This window comes from Cornus florida, unplaced genomic scaffold (genome assembly GCF_030987335.1).
Source record: "Cornus florida cultivar Cherokee Brave unplaced genomic scaffold, ASM3098733v1 CherokeeBrave_3.0.0_Hap2_Chr11, whole genome shotgun sequence".
Classification (NCBI taxonomy): Eukaryota; Viridiplantae; Streptophyta; class Magnoliopsida; order Cornales; family Cornaceae; genus Cornus; species Cornus florida.
The window spans coordinates 96,578,857-96,599,291 of record NW_026775581.1 but is presented as its reverse complement, the minus strand read 5'-3'; the positions used below and the strand labels follow the sequence as shown (position 1 = coordinate 96,599,291).

Sequence of the window (20,435 nt, the reverse complement as noted above, 5' to 3'; positions counted from 1 at the left end):
TTTTGTGAACCAAATCAATTTCAAACTCTCTAAAAAAATGAGCCACAAAAATGGGTTAATGTATCCAAACAATTGGCTGGATTGTGATCTGCTGGACAAACGCAATAATTTATCATTTGTAATAAGATTCGCAGCAAGCGCAACACATTTGGGTCCCTGGTAAATTAGACTTTTGAGAGAGAGAGAGAGAGAGAGAGAGAGAAAAATGGACATGTTTTTGAGAGGTGGAGAGGAGGAGGAAGATATTAAGTTTGTTAGATATATTATGTTATTGGTACGTTGAAGTCAATAAAAATGTATTATTTTATAAAATTAATTTTATTTACTTTAAAAAATAATACATTACTTTTAACAAATTATTATATTAATTTTTATTGGCTCGCAGCAAGCGCAACACATTTGGGTCCCTGGTAAATTAGACTTTTGAGAGAGAGAGAGAGAGAAAAATGGACATGTTTTTGAGAGGTGGAGAGGAGGAGGAAGATATTAAGTTTGTTAGATATATTATGTTATTGGTACGTTGAAGTCAATAGAAATGTATTATTTTATAAAATTAATTTTATTTACTTTAAAAAATAATACATTACTTTTAACAAATTATTATATTAATTTTTATTGGCCAAACTTATGGTGTCATTAGTATGCTCAGCGCACCAGATATTTACTCGGAGAGAAGACGTATTGACTCTGCCCCTCATCGTCATCCCAGATATGAAGTGTTCGCCACTTGTCTCAGGCGATGAGCTCCGACTTTCCTCCCTGTCATCTCTCTCCTCCTATATATCTTCTACTAACTTCATCACATTTTCTCTCACTAAGATATTGATTTGCATAGCCACACACAGAGAGATTGCATTGAAACCTCCTAATAACTATTTTAGAAGAATGAAAGGTGGTTTTGTTGTTGAAGATAGGTTCATGTGCGAAGAAGAGACCCATCTCACTGTTCTCAAGACCTCTCTCTTCTTCGCCGACGATGGATTCACCGTCTACGATTCCAAAGGTGAGCTCGTCCTCCGAGTCGACTCGTATGGGGGCGATGCACGTGACAAGGCCGATGTCGTACTCATGGAAGCCTCCGGCCGCTGCCTCCTCACGGTCCGGCGAAAGGTAAATTTCATTTTGGCGTTTAACCAGTTCTAGTACGTGTCTGTCACATTAGCACACGAGTTAACTTGGCGAGTCATTTAATTAGCTGATTATAAATCGAATATGCAAAGTTTCTTTTCTTTTCTTTTCTTTCCTTTTTTTTTTTTTTTTCTAACCTACATGGTTTGAAAGTTAGTGAGGGGAGGGGTGAAGAAATTCGAACCTAGCAGTATGGGGTGGTTACTTAAGGCCTGACCTAGGCGGTTAGGCGGGCCTGACTCGGCAGCATCGCTACATCTCCATATGCAAACTTGCAAACAATGAAAAAAACACAACTCAAATGCGCAAGCAATGAAAAAAAGAAAAAAACATTGAAATGGTGGGCAAATATTCCTTGAGTCTTTCAATTCAATTCGGTCTCACGGATTTAAAAAAATTAAATTAGTAATTCATGAATCGAATCACGAATTAAGTAAGTTGTTAAAAATTGATTCGATCTATGAAATTTAAATACATATTTTTTAAATAATATATTAATTAATGATAATTTAATATATTTTAATGATGTATTAATTAATAATTATTTAAATATATGAATTAATATTAATATATTAAAATTTTATGTATTGAGTTAGGATTAAAAAGATAAATAAATAATAAATAATATTATTTATAAAAATAATAATAAATAATTTAGATAAAATTTAATATGCCGATTCAATTCCGTCCGATTCGATTAAAATTTTTTTTGAACAGATCATATAAGGATTGATGCCTAATCATATTCTGACTGCCCCTTCAATTCGGATTTGGATTTTTTATAACATTCATTTCAAATCAGAATATGCTATGAAAAAAAAAAAACACTTATATTTTCCTTGATTTGTGAGTTGATTGATGGGTCACTACTGAATTGTAATTTACTGTAATATAGAAAGACTTTAAATCGATTACACAACTCGGAGTCGACTCACTCAGTTATGTCTTTGTAAAAAAAATCATGCTAGCGTACAAACATTTTCAATAGATAGCTAGGACCGTGAAATTCAATATAATGACGAGTGATTTGTTCATTTGAACGAGCCTGAGTTAACTCGGACGAGTTGTGATTCATGTGTTTGTCTCCAATAGAGGCCGAGTCTGCATCATCGGTGGGAAGGGTTTCTGGGAGAGAAGACGGAGGGTCAGCAACCGATATTCAGTGTGCGGAGATCGTCGATGATGGGACGTCGGTCTAGCATGACGGTGGAGGTGGGTGGAGATGCAGGTGAGGAGTACCAGATAGAGGGATCATTCAGTCAGCGAAGCTGCACCATCTACAATGCAGCGAAGGAATCGATGGCTGAGATCAGACGCAAAGTAGATGCTTCGGCCCATCATGTGGTGCTTGGGAAGGAAGTCTTCTCTCTGTGCGTGAAACCGGGTTTTGATAGTGCCTTTGCCATGGGATTGGTGCTCGTCCTTGATCAGATCCACGGTGATGATTGGGGTGATGAAGGCAGTGTGGGATCCCTTGACCCCACCAGTGTGGAATCCGAATCAGCTTGATTTGAATGTCAGATGATTTTGCATGTCTGGTAATGGTAAATGGGGTTACCCTTGTCTGGTAATAGTAAGATTGGGGTTTGTACAACCTTGTCTGATCCTTTCAGTACTTTATTTTACAAAAGTCTATAAAGAAAAAGAGGCTAGGCCTAGTCGAACTCTATGTATGTCTAGACTTGGTTTGTTGTTGTTGCTGTTGTTGAGCAATGAAGATTGATTAGAAAAATTAATTACTACTGACAATCTATAATGATATGGGTGTGTTTATATTTAAAAGTGCTAGTATTTAAGTTCAATTGGTTTTGGACCTTTGGTTAAGTCTATATATATATATTTTTGTGATGCTTAAAAACCAAATAGCGATTTTCAACACTCTTTTGGCTCAAAGACTGGCCTGGCCTGGCCTTGGCCATCTTTAATTGTTCTGAAATATTTGGGTATTGATTCAAGTGCAACAAGCATCTCCTTCCCTGCTTTGCTTGCTTGCTACTAGTACTTTTGAAATATAAGTGAAAAAAGAATTCAATTTTTAGATCACACACTTTTTCTTTTGAAAACTATATATATATATATATATTGATAAGCTAAAAATAAAAATAATTATTATTTTTAACCATTCCTAAAATTTGTATCCAGAGTACAGAACGATATTGAAGTTTTAAGTGTTAATTTGGACTATTGTAACTCCACAAACAACAAAAAGATAGTTATGCCTGAAATAGTTGGGTCAGACCACTTTGGCCAAGTTTGCTTACAGACACTATTTTAACAAAATAACAAATTGATTTTCCCTCCTCCTATCTGTTAAATTACACTAACTTCACTGTGAGACCAATGGTGGGCAAATGAATAGAGTTAAAAGTTTGAGGTTATTCAGATTTAACTCGCGGTTTCAATCTGGGCTAATATGCTTGAGCTCATGACAAGTTCAAAAAGTGAGAGTAATGTTTGCTGGATCATCGCTATGATCTATAGAATGAAGGCCATGGAAATGGCCAACAAGGTAAGCAAGAAACTAGCAAATGCACTCATCAGACGAGGAAGAAGGTGACACTTCTGGCATCGGGATGGACGATGGTGTCGGAGTTGGAGCGCAAGATTCAGGGGTGGTCGAGGTTGGAGAAGGCGTAGTAGGAGTGTTGGAGGAAGGCGTGGGGGCTGCATCGGAGACATTGATGGACAGCTTCTGACCAGGCTGGCAGTAGCGGCCGACGGTGCAGATGTAGTAATGGTTACGGTCCCCGGAAGAAGTGAGAGTGATGTTCGTCGCCTGACTTCTAGTTGTAGTAATGATGGACCCCATTTTCATGGACACGAATCTATTCAAGGGCATCTCTCATGGAGCGATCCAACCCATTTGTCACATCATTGTCCAGTCAGCATCCAAGTTAGCATTTACACAATAAAGTTACTTATTTATTATTTTCATTTATAATACACCATACTCTTATACATTATACGAAAATACATGATTTACAATTAGATTTAATTCTTTTTGTTAAAAATTACCTTTAACTTTACCTTTGGGTAAAATTACAGAACCCTAATCTCTCTCCGCTACTCTCCTCTTCATCTTCTTCGCGTCGTCTGAACCTTCCACTATTCTTCTTCGTTCCAACTCCTGTACTCTCCTCTTCGTCTTCATCTGAACTTCGAAATTTCAAAATTTAATGGCCAGGTTAAAATCTATAACGAGGAAGAAAATGAATAAACGTACGTTCTAGTTACCTAAGAAGAAGAAGTCAATTTCTACCAATGACACAAAAACAAAAAACGTCTCCTGTGAAGGACAAACCTCACGTGAACGACGAAGCAGTGTTAGAGTTGATTGGAATAGTTGGGTGATGGGTTGCTATCTAATCAGGACGTGTGTTTTTTTGTAAAAGAATATGATAATGGAGGGAAGCAATTACATACATCATAATCTATGCTGTATTTAATTTTCATTTCTTTTCTGATAATATACATGGTGGATTAGTGAAATTATTTTCACAGGGTGTGGGTTGTAAGGAATGCAATTTGCTAGTCAAGATGATGCAAATCCAAGCACCCTGAGCAAGAATGCAAATACACGCAATGGATTTGATGCATTAAGAAATGTAAGAAGGTTGTGTTTTACAGGTTTGCAGGGACGAAGTGTTAAAAAATTTCAGCACACATTGTACATATATTTACAATATAATGTAATAAATCAATGTTTATGAGTGTGTATATATATAGAAAGAGAGAGGGATATATATTTTTGGAATGAAATTAATTTACCGATATATAATATAAGGATTATAGAAATAATTTAAGAGAAAAAAATAAGAGACATATATAAAATTCTATGAGGAATGAGAAAATTTAGGGGACACTTTTCATATTTTCATCAAAAATATATATATATATATATTATTATAAAATACATATAGAATACAAGAGGAAGAAAATCCCAGGGGGCATGTGCCCTTTGGCCCTTAACTCCCTCCGTCCCTATTTGCAGGTGAGAGGAGGTATATGTGGTTGAGCAGAGTGACCGATTATGAAACTCTGTAATTTATTAATACATTTTTGTAAGATTATTTTGCCAATCTAAGAATTTGTATTCAACTGATCCACTAAATATTAATGGTTCAAGAGTACTTAATAATTTTTCAAGAAGAGTGATTGAGGAGAGGAATATATATAAAAAGGTAATAATGTCTTTTTAAAAGATGGGTCGGTCACGTGACTTGTATAGTTTGTTTACTGAATCAACAGAACATTAAAGGGGTTGGGATTTTTTGTAACTCAGAGAGTTAAGTGGCATAATAATAGTTTACAGGTTTTCTTGGGAGAGAGAAGGGGTTAAATGCACTTAACCCTAATTAGTTTACTAAAATGTTTTTAAAAACATATCTTAAGAGATATTTTCAAACAAAAATATTACAATAATTTTATAATTTCATACCATTAGATTTACAGTAACGAATATAAATGGCTCCATCCCTAGGGAAGACATACCACTCAAGTTAAGATGGTGGTGAAAATTGATATTTGAAGATGGATTTAAAAAACATGGCATATATTGCGTTTGCAGGTGAGATTGGAATTTGACAAAAATAAATAAATAAATAAATAAAATTAAACTTTAAAATAATTGGTCAAAAATTTCAATTTCAAATTGTGATACCAAACTTTTGAACATAGTGTTATTATTATTATTTTTTGAGAAGAACATAATGTTATTTTAGAAAATAATATTTTGTATTTTTTCGAAAATATTTCCTTGTGAAGCCCGTCTCATTGTGAGATTTGGATGTTCCATTTGGAAGGAAGAAAGAAATTTGGATGAAAGGAAAAGAAGAAGGGATGAATGAAACATTATAGAGAAGATATTGTGTTTTTCTCTTTTTTTGTTTGATTGTTTTTGTTTTATTGAATGGAAGAGAAGGGAAAATTAGATAATACTTATTTATTTTGTTTGTTAAAAGAGAATGGAACAGAGTGTTAATTATAAGGAAAAATTGTAAATTAAAAACTTTTAAATAGCCTTGCCTTTTTTTCCATCCATATTTGGAGAGATAAAAATTTATGAAGGAAGAATTGATGTTCATCATCTTTTCTATCATCTCCTTACATCTCCCTGCTAAATGAACAAAATTTATTTATTCATTCCTATCTTCGCTCAGCTCCTTTTCCTTTCTTCTTACAAACATAGCACAATATTCCAGCACCACGATATATGAATCTCCCATGTCCCACTTGATTGTATTAAGAACTTTCCTCATGTCGACGGCCAATCTAATAGTTTAAAAATATTTCCTATTATTAATGATAGGGACCTTGAGTTTTTCAGCTAATTGACATTTCTAAGTTGACTATTATTAATGCTCCATTTTATATCTCTATACTTTATTGAGTTAGTTGTTGGCTTGTTTTTCTCTCCCTCATTCTTTTGTATTATTGTTAGGATAAATTATTATATAGTTGGTGAATCATTAATCTCAACTAATTATTAATTGGCATTTAAGAAAAAAAAATTGAATAAAACTTATGTTTTGGTAATAAATTTTCCTTAACCTTCATTAGGGTAACTCTATTTTTGAATTGCATGCCTTCAGTCCCAACCACTGTACGGGCTATATATAAACAAGAGGTTAAATAAAGTTGATATCAATTAGTGATTGACGGTGACTACATTATTTGACCATCAATTGTTTTTATTTATTTTTTCTTGTGATCTTAGGCCTGTTTGCAATTTTTTTTTTTTTTTTTTTTTAATTCACTGAAAGAGAAAGGTGCGTTCGAATTTTTATTGACTCTTCCTAGTTAGTAAACTCAATCTTCGTCTTGCAAAGAGCCACCAGACGCACATTGGTGCATGTCCAGGTACTTAAGGTAAGACTCGAAAATGATTGATTTGATCGGAGATACATTCGAAATACATTTTTAATAAATTCACATAGATCTTCCTTATTCAAATTGAGTAATTATGTAATAAATCGGTTGTTGCTCAAAATCTACAATATATTATATTATTAGAACTCTTTCTATTTTAGTTTTAAATTTGGGGGAATTTTTATTTTTATTTTTTACTTAAATCCCAACATTGGTCTTGTCACGCCCCAAAAATTTTAACACAAAAACCGTTGTCTTATACTAAAATCTGGTACGTGACTCACATTATTCATCCACAATAATCCATGATTAAACAGTAAGATACATTGTATTTAAAAATCCATCAATCCAAAGGAAATTTATTACAACCCCAACTAATAAAAATTCCACCAACTAAATGAATCTTATTACAAAGTGTTTGCTAAGAAACAATAATAAAATCAATATGTGGAAATCCGGAAAATCTCCATCTCCCATTGAGTCTCCTTTGCAAGCTAAATCCGTGTGCACCTGAAAGTAATAAAAGGGTGAGCTCACAAGCTCAGCAAGAAATTGCTAAACTCTAACATCGTTCAGCAAGTCAATCCTTACTTAATCCGTATATATATACATATATAAGTGACCACGAAAATATCTACTAATCATCGTCATTCTATAACATTAACTCAAACTGTGAACTTATAACCCATCAAGAATTTAAATTACTAAAATTCCACTTACCTCACATGAGCCCCTGGCTCCCCTCAATCAGTTGGCGTTCTAATGCCATTACCTCACATGAGCCCCTAGCTCCACTCCGATTAAATGGTGTGAATTGCATAATCCCTGACTACCAATTGCACACATGTGGCTGGGTTGCATATCTACTCACCCAGATGATCCTGATCACGTCCACACAATAAGGGCTCATTAGACCCATGGCCATAACACAAAATAGTGCACTTGCATAAGGCTGGTCCCTGACCATGCCTAACTGATCCGATAATCTCGACCAATCATTAAGAGGTTAGTCCCGAACTATTGTTCCGTCTAGTTCACATACCTCATCTACATACCAAAAGCATTGCTTTAATAAATATCTTTACCATTTAGTAATCATAACTCATAATTTCCCGAGTACATCAAATACCTTAATTAATTACCTAAATAATTAATAAATAAAAACATTCCATAACATACTCGTAGTCTTAGATTTTGCAACCTGCTAACTTACATTCTAAAAATCACCCTCATTATCGGCCAATCTGAGTTGACTTTAACTACACTAACCATCATCTATACCATCGCTTAACTTCTAATACTAGTTCAATTTCTTTACTGAAATCCACAAATCTTTAATTGACACCTATATAACCATGGATTATATGTACCATAGCCGTAAAGCTACCAGCAACCAAGTTGAACTAATTGAACAACTAATTCACATATATGTGTGCAATAAAATACCATCTATTAGATATATCTCTAAATTCTTCATAATATTTATGTACAACACATGCACAACATCAAGAGTTCATAATTCTTCTAAATAAATTCTTACACCAGATTATTAAATAATTATCTCCCGATCAATCATCCAACATTCAGTACTAGTGTATTAATGACATGCAAAACCTCAAAACCCATTTACCGCCAACCACCACCATCATCTTATTCATTACTCCAATAATTTAATACTTTTAATCACCATTATCAATTCATGTGTGATAACTAAAGCAATTCTATTCTTTGTAAAATACAGAACTCCAAGCATTTACTCTTTTTCAAACCACACAATGACTTATACTCCATTAAGACAACATCTGTTAAATATGCTACGAACATGGTCCCATAACCCATAAACCAGTCCTTAATTGGTTAAAAATAATCATCTCATCTTGGTTCAATATCTCTTTTGCTACTGACTATACAGGTTATGAAACAAATTCTTCTGACAATAATTTATATTAACGACAACAAAACTAGAAACCTAATCTATGTAAATATAGGTACTGTGTCATTTATGAATACATATGCACCATAGTGCTCTACTACAGGCCACACAAAAGTTCAATACATGTAATCAATTTAACTAATATATAATTCCCAACCCCTGCAATAATATCAGTCTCTCTCTAAATCATGATTATATAAATATAATTAATAAATCAAAACAATCTACTCAAGCTTATCGATCTATGCGAAATTTAAGATGCGTCATAAACTCAAAGCTAATTCTATTGGAGATTGACAAAATTCCAAAATGACTTGTAAACATCACTAGTAATTATCCACAGTATCCTTATACAAGAATAATCCAGAAGTACGGAATATAGCATCATACAAATCTATAACATCATATTAACTCAGTGCTTCTATATGCAATCTCCACCATTCTAACCAAATCAAAATTCATGAATTCTATAATTAAATCATAAATAATGATCTTAGCACAAATATATAAAGGGGGTTACAAGCAAAAATTAACTTGCCTGACTTTTCTTCGCTTCACAACAACATTGCGTAGAATTCTCGGGATAGTAACGTAGTAAAAACTTAATACAATTAATTCTAGACATATATACATGTATATCCAGAGGTTGAGTTTAATTAAAACTCATTTAAATTTCAAAATAAATAAGATGATAGCTTTATATGCTTATATAAAAAACTAAAGATATATATATATATATATATATATATAACACGTCTCTTGAAAAATCGCGGTTGTTACAGGTCTCATTTTACAAACATATTTGAGATTTAATCCTAATTTTAAATATTTCTGTTAGTCAACACACTTCAAAGTTACCCCTTGATTAAAAACCCGTCACTGTGAGCCGTCACCGGTCACCTCTTTCATTTCTGAATGTCCACCGCTTTTGGCACATGGGCTATGGCAGGGACTTTTCCGTCGATCTGGAAGAAAATCTATTGGGTTGAAGAATGTGTAAAGAAAAGGGCAAAAAAAAAAATAAAAAAATAAACAAAAAACAAACGTGAAGATCTTTTACATATCGGCTCCTTTTGTTTTTAAGTAAAATATTTTTTTTTTAAAATGCTTTTTTTTCAGATAAAATATTATCGAGATTGAAGTTGAATCCATTGAGTGAAAAATGTAAAATAATTTATCAAAAATTGATGAATAAGTTATTTTTGTTAAATTTTATTTTTTTTCTTTTAAAAATATTTTTTTATTAAATTTTTTTAAAAATATTTTACATCCAAACAAATAGAAACATAATGTTTGAATATTGGATGGATATTGAACAGACGTGGAGTCGTTTTTATAGATAAAAAAAATAATGTCAGTACCTTTATTCTATCGCCATTTTTTTGGCGGTATGTGGGGTAAAGCTTAATGCTTTTGAAACAAGAAAACAATTCACTAAAACATAGATTTTGGAGAATTCCAAGATTGTATATGCTAAAGGTTTTGTTAAGTTCTCTGCATCCACGAATTAAACCGAGTTTGATTGAAGATTGCACTTCGAATCTTTGAATTTTCATAGCCATGAATGAGAACGAGCAATTGACCATTTCGCCCCTCACAAATAAAGAATCATAGACAATATTAGCGACTGATAATTGTCATGGTAATGATGGCATAAAGGCAAAAATAGTCATGGTAAAATGACGTTATTTGGTCCAGTGTTTGTTGAGTAAGACAAATGCCTAAAAATAGGACTAATTCCTACCATTAATAATAATAATAATATACCAATGTCAAAATCTATACAACATTATACTACATAATATAAAAAAAAAAAAAACCCTCTAAATTTCGATCCTAGAATATATTTCCAAAATTTAAATACAACGCAATCTTTATCTCAATTTGTGCATTTTATGTTTCGAGGGCTTGGTAGAGTTGGTAAGGAAACGGCTTGAGGTGGCATATGTCCTAAGTTCGAGCCCGTCCATTTCCATTATATTCTCTGACTAAATTGGTGCTGAAGTGTGGGGCCGTCGACAATATATCTAGATTTCTAGTCTATGGTGTATCCTTTAGGGGCCCTGCCTAGGTGAGATCCTAGTACAAAAATAAAAAAAAGGGTAAAGTGCATTTAACCCCCCTAAACTTTCAGCAAAAAACACAAAACCCCCCTAAACTAAAAAATACCCCCTGATCTATTAAAAATGTACAATTTAAGGACAAAATGAATTGTCTCCGGCATAAAAGGTCACCGGAGATGTTTGATTACAAAATTACCCTTTTATAAAAGGACGTCGTTTTTGTGTTTGATGGGCTTCTATTGCGGATGTGTCAGACAAATTGTGAACAGCCAATGATATTTGGACAACTCATTATCACTTTACCAAAACTTCAACGCCAAACAGAGTCAGCGCTGAACCAACCAGTGAAAGCTAAGCTTTGAAACAATAACTCATCTATTGCAACACCAACATAGCTACTGTACGAACCTCCCCCCTCCTCCCTCTGTATCTCTCTCTTCTGTCTAACCTTCTCTTCCCCTCTCTTTCCTTTTCGTGGCCGATGATGGAGGCACTGCTCCGGCAGTGGTCATCGGCGTCGCGAAAAAGCGACCGCAAGGTTGCGGCTACGTAAGTGCATCACAGCTTGGAAAGGTCGACTTCATGGCGACGCATGTCCAAATCTACTACTTGGCGACCTTGTGTCGCCGTGGTACAGGTCTCCAAGTCACCGGAATCGCCCGGCAGCCAGCTCACCACCGCCATCAACGTGGAGAATTTTCCTCCTACCGAGACCTCTGCATCAACAACTTCGGTGTAGCACCGCTCCTCTTTTGCAGGAGATTTTAGTGGTTTGGCCGCTGTTATTGCACCAATTTTTTGGCCGGAGACTTCACTTTGGCCGCTGCGATTGCACCGTTAATGCTTAGATCTTCTCTCTCTATGTCAATTCTCTTGTTTTATTACAGCCAAGAACTTGGGCCGGAACTGGCATACAATGAACCGGGACAAAATTCGGAAGTGGGTTCGAATCCCTGTGTGAGATCGTTCGAGCTATGGAGAGTCGCCGACGAAACGGCGGTTGTCAACGTTGACGGTGATGGATTCAGTTGAGCCACAGTCGATGAGGTAGTGGTCGATCGGAGAGGAGGAGGCTGCGATTGCGAGGTTGATGAAAACAAATTCGGCGGTGGTGGATCGAGCTCGAAACGGATCTGGGGGAGACAAGGAGACGGCTGTGAGAACAAATCCGGCGGCTGTGTGTTGAGCTCTAGTCCGGCGGCTGTGTGATGAGCTTTTGGTAGGCGCGGTGAGCTTAGAGATGGAGAGCTCGACGATGGTTCACGGGTCCTATCCCGGACCTGTCTCAGAATCTCTTCGTTTTGCAGCTCTGGGACATTCAGTTCACCGGTGTCGTGCATCCGACGCTGAGTTCTCTTCCCAAATTGGTGAATGTCTCATTGCAGAACAATAAATTGCAGGGTCCAATGTCTGTAATTTGGGAAAGAATTTAGACATAGAGAGAGAAAGAGGGTAGGATTGGCATTTTCAATTTACAGCATATGCACGTGACTATTTTACGGCCAAAATTTACTGGAACAGTGTCACCTGGCTTTTTTTGCAAAAAGTGTGATAGTTTAGGGAATTTTCTGTTAAAAAAATAATTCAAGGGGGTTTTTTGGAAGAAAGAGTAAAGTTTAGGGGGGTTTTTTGCACATTACCCTAAAAAAAATTAAAAGAAAAAATTGTGCATTTTATAATAGAAAAATTATTATATGGTCGCACGAACATCGAATATTTTTGAATTTAAATTCATTACAATCTTTATCTCAATTCATACATTATATAATAGAAAAATTATTATATGGTTACGGGGATTATTGGACCTTGTCAAAAAAAAAAAAAAAAAAAAAATTAAATTAATTGCTGGTTAACATGAAAAAAGTATTAGATGATCTTTACAATTGATAATGAGTAGATCAAAATAATTCAAATTAAAAAATTAATCCCATAAAAATGTACTAATATATCAATTAAAAAATCTCAACCACCGTCGGATTGTGATGGGCTCGGACAAACGCAATAATTTATCCTTTGTTATCAGAATCGAAGTAAGAGAAACACATTTGGGGGGTCAGGAGTGAATTAGACTTTTGAGAGGGATAGGTAGAGAGAGAAGAATAGACATTTTAGAGAGGTGTAGAGAAAACAGATATCATCCCAGATATTAATTAGTGTTCGCCAATGAGCTCGACTTTTCTCTTTGTCCTCTTTCTCCTCCTATATCTTGTTCTTAGTACACATTTTTTGTTACTAAGATTTTGATTTGCATAGCCACACACAAAGAGATTGTATTGAAAGCTCCTAAATCTAACTGTTTTATTAGAAGAATGAAAGGTGGTATTATTGTTAAAGATAGGTTCGTGTGCGAAGAAGAGACCTATCTCACTGTTCTCAAGACCTCTCTCTTCTCCACCGGCGATGGATTCACCGTCTACGATTCCAAAGGTGAGGTCGTCTTCCGAGTCGACTCGTATGGGGCCGATGCACGTGACAAGGCCGAGGTCGTACTCATGGAAGCCTCCGGCCACTGCCTCCTCACGGTCCTGCGAAAGGTAAACTTTATGCTCGTTGTTTAATCAGTTTAATCAGGACTTTGAATTAATAAAATAATAATAATATTAAAAAACCTGCTAGACCTAGTATATCAAAATTGCAAAACATTGAATTGGTCAATGTTTCCATTTCTAATTTGCATTAATGGGTATCAATTCGGATTTCGATTTATTTTAAAATTTATTTCAAATCAGAATATGCTATGCTAAAAAGATTTTTTTAAAAAAAAGCCTTGTATTTTCCTTAAACTTGTGAGTTGATTGATGGGTCACTACTGGATTGTAATTTATATAGTATGACTCAATGGATTATACAATTCGGACTCATTCAGTTATGTGTCTCTGAAAAAAATCTTGGATGCGTACAAACCATTTTCAATAGATATGAGTGTGAAATTCAATATAATGGATGTGAGAGATTTGTTGTTCATTTGAACGAGGGCTGAGTCAAGTGGGACGAGTTGTGATTCATGTAATTATTGATGTTTGTTTCCAATAGAGGCCGAGTCTGCATCATCGGTGGGAAGGGTTTTTGGGAGAGAAAACGGAGGGTCAGCAACCTATATTCAGTGTGCGGAGATCGTCGATGATGGGACGGTCGAGCGTGACGGTGGAGGTGTTCGGAGATGCAGGTGAGGAGTACCAGATAGAGGGGTCATTCGGTCAGCGAAGCTGCACAATCTTGAATGCAGCGAAGGAATCGATGGGTGAGATCAGACGCAAAGTAGATGCTTCGGCCCATCATGTGGTGCTTGGGAAGGAAGTTTTCTCTCTCTGCCTGAAACCCGGTTTTGATAGTGCCTTTGCCATGGGATTGGTGCTCGTCCTTGATCAGATCAACGGTGAAGACTGGGCTGATGACGGTGGGGACGGTAGGGACGGCGGGCTCGAGGTGGACTCCACCGTTGTGGAACCACCCCAATCGACTTCGGTTTGTACACCCTTGTCTAGGTGTCTTGATCCTTGATCTTTGCTGCTAGTAGTACTACTTTGTTTTACAAAAGTCTATATAGTAGAGTCAACTAGGTGCTAGGTTTGAGTCGTTTGAGCTAGGCCTAATCAAACTCTATTTCTATTTTTTTTTTTTTTTGATGCTTAAAAACCCAAATAGTGTTTTTCAACCATCTTTGGCACAAAGACTGGCCAGGCCATCTTTAATTGTTCTGAAATATTCGGGTATTGCTTTAAGTGCAACACGCATCTCTTTCCCTGTTTTGCTTGCTTGCTTGCTTGCTACTATGGTCTCTAAATTCTTTCTGAGTCGGTTTTTATTTTTAAATATAAGGGAAAAAGTAATTCAATTTTTAGATCACACTTTTTTTTTTTTTTGAAAACTATACATATATATATAATGATAAGATAAAAACTATTTTTTATTATTATTTTTTTCACCGTTCCAAAAAATTGTATCCAGACTGCAAAGTACAGAAATAAAAGATTTTGAAGTTTTAAGTCTTAAATTGGGCTATTGAACTCCACAAACAACAAAAAGATAGTTATGCCTGAAACAGTTCAGTCAGGCGGCTTTGGCCAAGTTCGTTTAGAGATACCATTTTAACAAAATAATAACAAGAGTATATTGCACCAACCTCATCAAAGTTTTAAGTCTTATTAACTGTTTTTTTCTCCAATTTGTTAAATTACAGTCTCTTCTGTCTGACTTGTCGGGTATATAATTAAATTTTTGTCCTTGTATATGTGTGTGTGTTTATATATATATATATATTGTATTTTATTAAAATTGAAAATTATAATTAATAAAATTGCAGACATCAACATTTTTCATCTTCGATCCTTAATGAAGGGGGTTTGTGTTATTTACATAAAAATTTTAAGGGAGGCAAGTGTAATTTGGTAAATAAGGCTGTAGCTCAGTATATATTTACGAAACCTTAGGGGAGATGGGTGTAATTTACCCTAATAACAACTATAACATTAAAAATGGCAAATTAGATCGGCCTTTTTAAGGTTTGGTCAAATTGTACATAGGTATACCGCTCGATGTTTATTTTGATTTCTCCTAAACCCGTTCATATGCATGATCTTATATTATAATAATATATTTATGTTGCATTTTATATAAGGGAAAGACAATATTGCCATTTATAAAATTTGGTCCACAAATCAGCTGGAAGTATAAAAAATAAAAAATTAGGATGTTGTTGCGCAGACACACTCGGCAGCCCCGAAAAGTAACTTTGCAGTAATGCTCGTGTTGAGTAATAGTAATATATTTATGTTGCATTTTATACAAAGAAATGACAATATTGTTATTTTATAAAATTTGGTCGACAAGTCAAATCTCAAGAGTGGTTAAAGTAATAAATATTAAAATTGTGTACTTTTGTATAATTTACCTAAACAAAGGAAGATCAGTGTTATTTACTCCCAGTAAACATAAAGGGTTTACGTAATTTCATGATGCATACATCATTGATATTTGCAACCAATCTAATATTGTTGATTTGTTGTGAAAATTTTCAAATAAAAAAGAGATGTATGTATACTTATGACAAATCTTTGAAGAAGTCCGTCTAATTTACTTGTCAAAAATATCTAGAGGTTTTTTAGAGGGAGATTTGAACACGAATGCACTTACTTAAAGTGCTGAATACTTTTTCTAACTAGGCAATGGATTAATAATGCTTACTCAAATTTTCAAAATTCAATATGAATGCACTTTCCTCGTGCAATGACGGGCGTGATGATTAATTAAAAGGAATCTCAAAATGGTGGGCAAAATAATAGTACTGTGAAATAAGGTTTTTTTGACTGATGGCAATAGTTATAATTGGTTAAGAATCATTAAAATTGGATTCCCAAAAGAAAGATATGGATTTGAAAGGATATCCTTTTAATTTGTGCCATAAATGAGTTTTGGGACCAAAAGTTGGAACTGTTCTTTTTTTTTTTTTTTTTTTTTTTTTTTTTTTTTTTTTTTTTTTTTCGGGTTTTTTACACCCACTTCCACGTTACCACTAGGTCACAAGGGTGCTCTTTGGTGACCGAAGTTAGAATTTAGCACATATTACTTCTTGTCAAGTATGAACTAATGTGTAGGGGCAATAATTGCGTTCAATTGATTGGGATTGTCATATGGTACAAATATAATTATATAAATTATTCTTAACTTGCATACATATATATATATACACACACATATTTCGGGAATCGTGACTCACATATCGAGTAGAATTAAAAGTTTGAGATTATTTAGATTTGACTCGATTGTTTACGATTTTAATTTGGGCTAATAAGTTTGAGCTCATGACAAGTTCAAAATGTGAAATTTGATCTTAGATGTAATTTGCAAATGAACATATAGCGATTGAAACTCTTATTATATTTTCTTAATTTTTTTATTTTTATTTTAATTTTATTATTATAATTGTCAAAATTACGAACAACCTATATCCCTATAAATAAAAAAAATATAGAATAGTTCACGAGTATACAATAGAAATTGCATAGTGGTAAAGTATTACAATTAAAATACCATGTTTTCGAATGGCCTCCCCCAATTTTGACTAATGGCAAAAATTTGAGTTTGAGACTCACACTAACAATGAATTTCTCCAATTCACAGTCTTATCATCTGTCAAACAAATTAGTACTTCCATCAGTCAAAATTTAGATCATTTAATGACAAAAAAATTCCTTATATTGAATTACTTTCACCGATGGTGTGCGGCATACAGTAGTCCATCCAGAAATGTGAAAATATATATATATATATATATATGAAAATCTTAGACAAGCCATCTCTATCATCACATTGCTGATTGCACATGTCAAAGAGACCCTACTTCGTTGCTCCTCAATTTTAAAAATAAAAAAAATGAATCAAAAGAAAATTAATAAATGTGACAATCAGTATTTGATAATCCTGATTGAAATAAATATTAATTATTGACAAATAAAAAAAAAAAAGATTTTGTTGAACTCTATTCATTAAAGTCACGTTTTGCTGAGAGATATATTTATATGTCAGACATCCCACAGGTTCATCCAACCCGGTCCAAATTCCCACAACAATGAATTATTTCCAATACAAAACTGAATATATATGAAATTGCACCAAGTACATTTTTATTTTAGTGGACATGTAACCAAAGAGAATCAAAATTGTAACACCATCTCTATGATCTATAGAATGAAGGCCATGGAAATGGCCAACAAGGTAAGCAAGAAACTAGCAAATGCAGCAGACGAGGAAGAAGGTGGCACTTCTGGCATCGGTGTTGGTGTTGGAGTTGGAGCGCAAGCTTTAGGGGTGGTCGAGGTTGGAGAAGGCGTAGTGGGAGTGATGGAGGAAGGCGTGGGGGCTGCACCGGGAGCACCGGAGACATTGATGGCCAGCTTCTGGCCGGCCTGGCAGTGGCGGCCGACAGTGCAGATATAGTAATGGTCACCGGAAGAAGTGAGAGTGATGTTTGCTGGACCTTGTGTGATTAGTGTACCTATAGCGTTGGCCGAGTTGCAAGCATCGAAAGAGACTTTGGATACTTGTAAGACATCATGTTCATTGGTTGAGAAGTTGAAAACTGAAATAGAAAACATCATCAAAGAAAAGATCGATTAGTCCATAGAATATCGATACATCATACAAGGAGCTACCTTGACTCACGGACGTCTGTGGTTTATAGAGAACATGCATTTCATTTTGGTACATATATATAATTTAAAGGGAGTGGGATATATAGTGCAATAAATTCGACTAATTTCATGTGAGTAATAATTGATTGATGTTATCATAACGTGAAATGATATTAATTGTAAATAAGGTAGTCGAAGTTTATCCTTAATAAGCTATGCTGCTAGTGTGGTTGACATGAACTGATCACCACGAACACAAAGTCTAAATATAAGGGTATGAGAACGGGTGAAAGCTGAGACTATCTTTATCGTAATGACGTAAGAACCCATTCACATAATTGAGTAGAAGTTGTGACTCCAAATTATTATTCTAATTTAAATTTTAAAAAAATGTTTTTTGTTAGTATCTATTATTGACTAAGAGCATTTCTTGACTAATTATCAGAGTTGAGCACAAAAAAACTAAAATTAGTCGGTTGGAATTGAAATTCAAATTAAATTAATTTAAAAATTAAATTAATTTTTCTCCAATCGAACAAAGCAAAGAAAATATGAATGAAAAAAGAAGTGGTGAGACAGACACTCACTTAGAATATCCCCGATCATGAACTGCTTATCAGAAGCCCATGAAGAGAAAGCCTGTGCACCATTTGGAGGTACCACCCAACCCAAGCTACCTCCAACCACATACTTCGTTTGTGCCACTGCAGATTTCGCCATCACAGCTGCAATAAGACCTGCAACAACCATGCACATCCAATATTTGTCCATCTCTCTCTCTCTAGAAATTTATATATATATATAATGTATGTGAATGAGAGAAATTGCAAGTGGTGGTTTTTATTTGGTAAGTAAGGTATGTATTGTTGTTGCAAGTGATGGTTGGGAGGGTTAGAAAGTGTGTATATATATAATGGAATTGGTGTTGGACGCGGGCTTAACGTACGGGTAAGATCGAAGAGACAACTTAATTGCCACTGACCGACGTGAAGGGAAAGGCTTCAGCCTTCAACGCACAGCGGACCTTTACCAACCCAAAGAAGAAAGTGTTCACGCTGTTGAGTCCTCCATTTCACACACACACACACGCATAGGTTCAATGGAGCTTGACTCCGGACTTCTTCTTCGATCCATATATGAAAGTCTTTTGCAGCTTCTTGTAAGACACATCCAGTCATGCATTAAGAACATGCATGACAATGCGACACCATGGGATGGGTCCCATATCATTGCATCATATGATTGTAAGCCCCACGTAATATATACTATTTTCAGAAAGTATACAATTAATCACAAGTATTTTTCACCTGGTATCCCCAACCCATTGCATAGTCATGTAATGTTTTAAAATCTATTCATTCCTTGTACATCAAGGCAAATTGGGATTCTCTATATATGACTATACATACATTGGTGAGGTATCACGTAAAAATATTTTATAAATATTATATATTTTCTCAATATATACATACATGTATCAATCTCACTCGTTTGTCACAACTTTTTCATACAACTACACCCATCATATATGGTTTTGTGATGGAGTTATACAAGTGTACTCGATTTTTATAGGATAAATTACACTTGTAAATACTTAAATACAGGATCTTCACTTTAGTTTTAAAACTCCGTAATTCTAGTTATAGTAATAGGAACTCTATGTCTGAAAAATATAAAAACTCAATTTTGCCCTTAGAATTTTTGAAAAAAGATATACATTTATGTTTATATCTTGTAATGGTAAAAAAAAAAAATTCAATGTGTATAATTGTCATTATATGATAAATCAATAATACTGATATGGTAGGTTAGTGTTATTTTTGAAATTATAGGTGAGATTTTTGTTATTTAAACATTCTACAGGGGAGGTAGTGTAAATTTATCCATTTTTATATTATTATTATTATTTTATATATAAATGTATATTTGCACATTCATTCCTACGTAACAATCCATCTGATTGATCAGATCGGTTTTCTGTAATATACACAAACTTATGGAGTCAAGATTTTATTTATTTATTTATTTATTATTTATTTATTTTATTTATTTATTTTTTTCCTGTAATTAGGTTTTTTTTTTATAATTTACTCAAGGGCCTGACTTTTGTTGTTAATAATTAAAAGTACCATACGCTTGCATCAACAAATCCCTCCATATTAAGTATCATTTTTTTTTTTTGGAATTTAAAGCAAATTCATTGAAATAAAAGTAATAGTTACAGTATGGGCCAGAAGCCGAACGACCCTTTAAGGGGAACAGCCCAATTTTGGGCAAAACCAAAAGACCAGGCTCATGAATCGGCCCAATACA

At 34.3% G+C, this 20,435-nt stretch overlaps 4 protein-coding genes across 4 annotated transcripts; 2 read left to right on the top strand and 2 right to left on the bottom strand.

Annotated features, from left to right (window-relative positions):
• The first annotated feature begins 482 nt into the window (after positions 1–482).
• Positions 483–2,910, top strand: LOC132285995 (protein LURP-one-related 5-like). Its single transcript, XM_059788247.1, has 2 exons — positions 483–1,110; positions 2,221–2,910. The coding sequence occupies exons 1-2, from the start codon at positions 628–630 to the stop codon at positions 2,635–2,637; spliced, it is 900 nt and encodes a 299-aa protein (XP_059644230.1). The 5' UTR covers positions 483–627; the 3' UTR covers positions 2,638–2,910.
• Positions 2,911–3,649: 739 nt separating this feature from the next.
• Positions 3,650–3,937, bottom strand: LOC132281615 (cucumber peeling cupredoxin-like). Its single transcript, XM_059783310.1, has one exon. The coding sequence runs from the start codon at positions 3,935–3,937 to the stop codon at positions 3,650–3,652; it is 288 nt and encodes a 95-aa protein (XP_059639293.1).
• Positions 3,938–13,132: 9,195 nt separating this feature from the next.
• LOC132285744 (protein LURP-one-related 5-like) lies at positions 13,133–14,749 on the top strand. The gene is made up of 2 exons (XM_059787940.1): positions 13,133–13,526; positions 14,026–14,749. Exons 1-2 carry the CDS (start codon positions 13,302–13,304, stop codon positions 14,491–14,493), a joined length of 693 nt encoding a protein of 230 aa, XP_059643923.1. The 5' UTR covers positions 13,133–13,301; the 3' UTR covers positions 14,494–14,749.
• Positions 14,750–17,458: 2,709 nt separating this feature from the next.
• LOC132283637 (umecyanin-like) lies at positions 17,459–19,233 on the bottom strand. The gene is made up of 2 exons (XM_059785623.1): positions 18,710–19,233; positions 17,459–18,070 (listed from the first exon to the last, which is right to left on the bottom strand). The coding sequence occupies exons 1-2, from the start codon at positions 18,891–18,893 to the stop codon at positions 17,673–17,675; spliced, it is 582 nt and encodes a 193-aa protein (XP_059641606.1). The 5' UTR covers positions 18,894–19,233; the 3' UTR covers positions 17,459–17,672.
• Between the last annotated feature and the right edge of the window lie 1,202 nt (positions 19,234–20,435).

Excerpts from the sequence above, each read along its gene's own strand:
- LOC132285995 (XM_059788247.1), top strand. The coding sequence starts at position 628 with ATGGTGTCATTAGTATGCTCAGCGCACCAGATATTTACTCGGAGAGAA. Across the intron at positions 1,111-2,220 it reads TCCTCACGGTCCGGCGAAAG|AGGCCGAGTCTGCATCATCG; the intron begins GTAAATTTCATT and ends TGTCTCCAATAG.
- LOC132283637 (XM_059785623.1), bottom strand. The coding sequence starts at position 18,893 with ATGGACAAATATTGGATGTGCATGGTTGTTGCAGGTCTTATTGCAGCT. Across the intron at positions 18,071-18,709 it reads CATGATCGGGGATATTCTAA|TTTTCAACTTCTCAACCAAT; the intron begins GTGAGTGTCTGT and ends TTTCTATTTCAG.
- LOC132285744 (XM_059787940.1), top strand. The coding sequence starts at position 13,302 with ATGAAAGGTGGTATTATTGTTAAAGATAGGTTCGTGTGCGAAGAAGAG. Across the intron at positions 13,527-14,025 it reads TCCTCACGGTCCTGCGAAAG|AGGCCGAGTCTGCATCATCG; the intron begins GTAAACTTTATG and ends TGTTTCCAATAG.
- LOC132281615 (XM_059783310.1), bottom strand. The coding sequence starts at position 3,937 with ATGGGGTCCATCATTACTACAACTAGAAGTCAGGCGACGAACATCACT.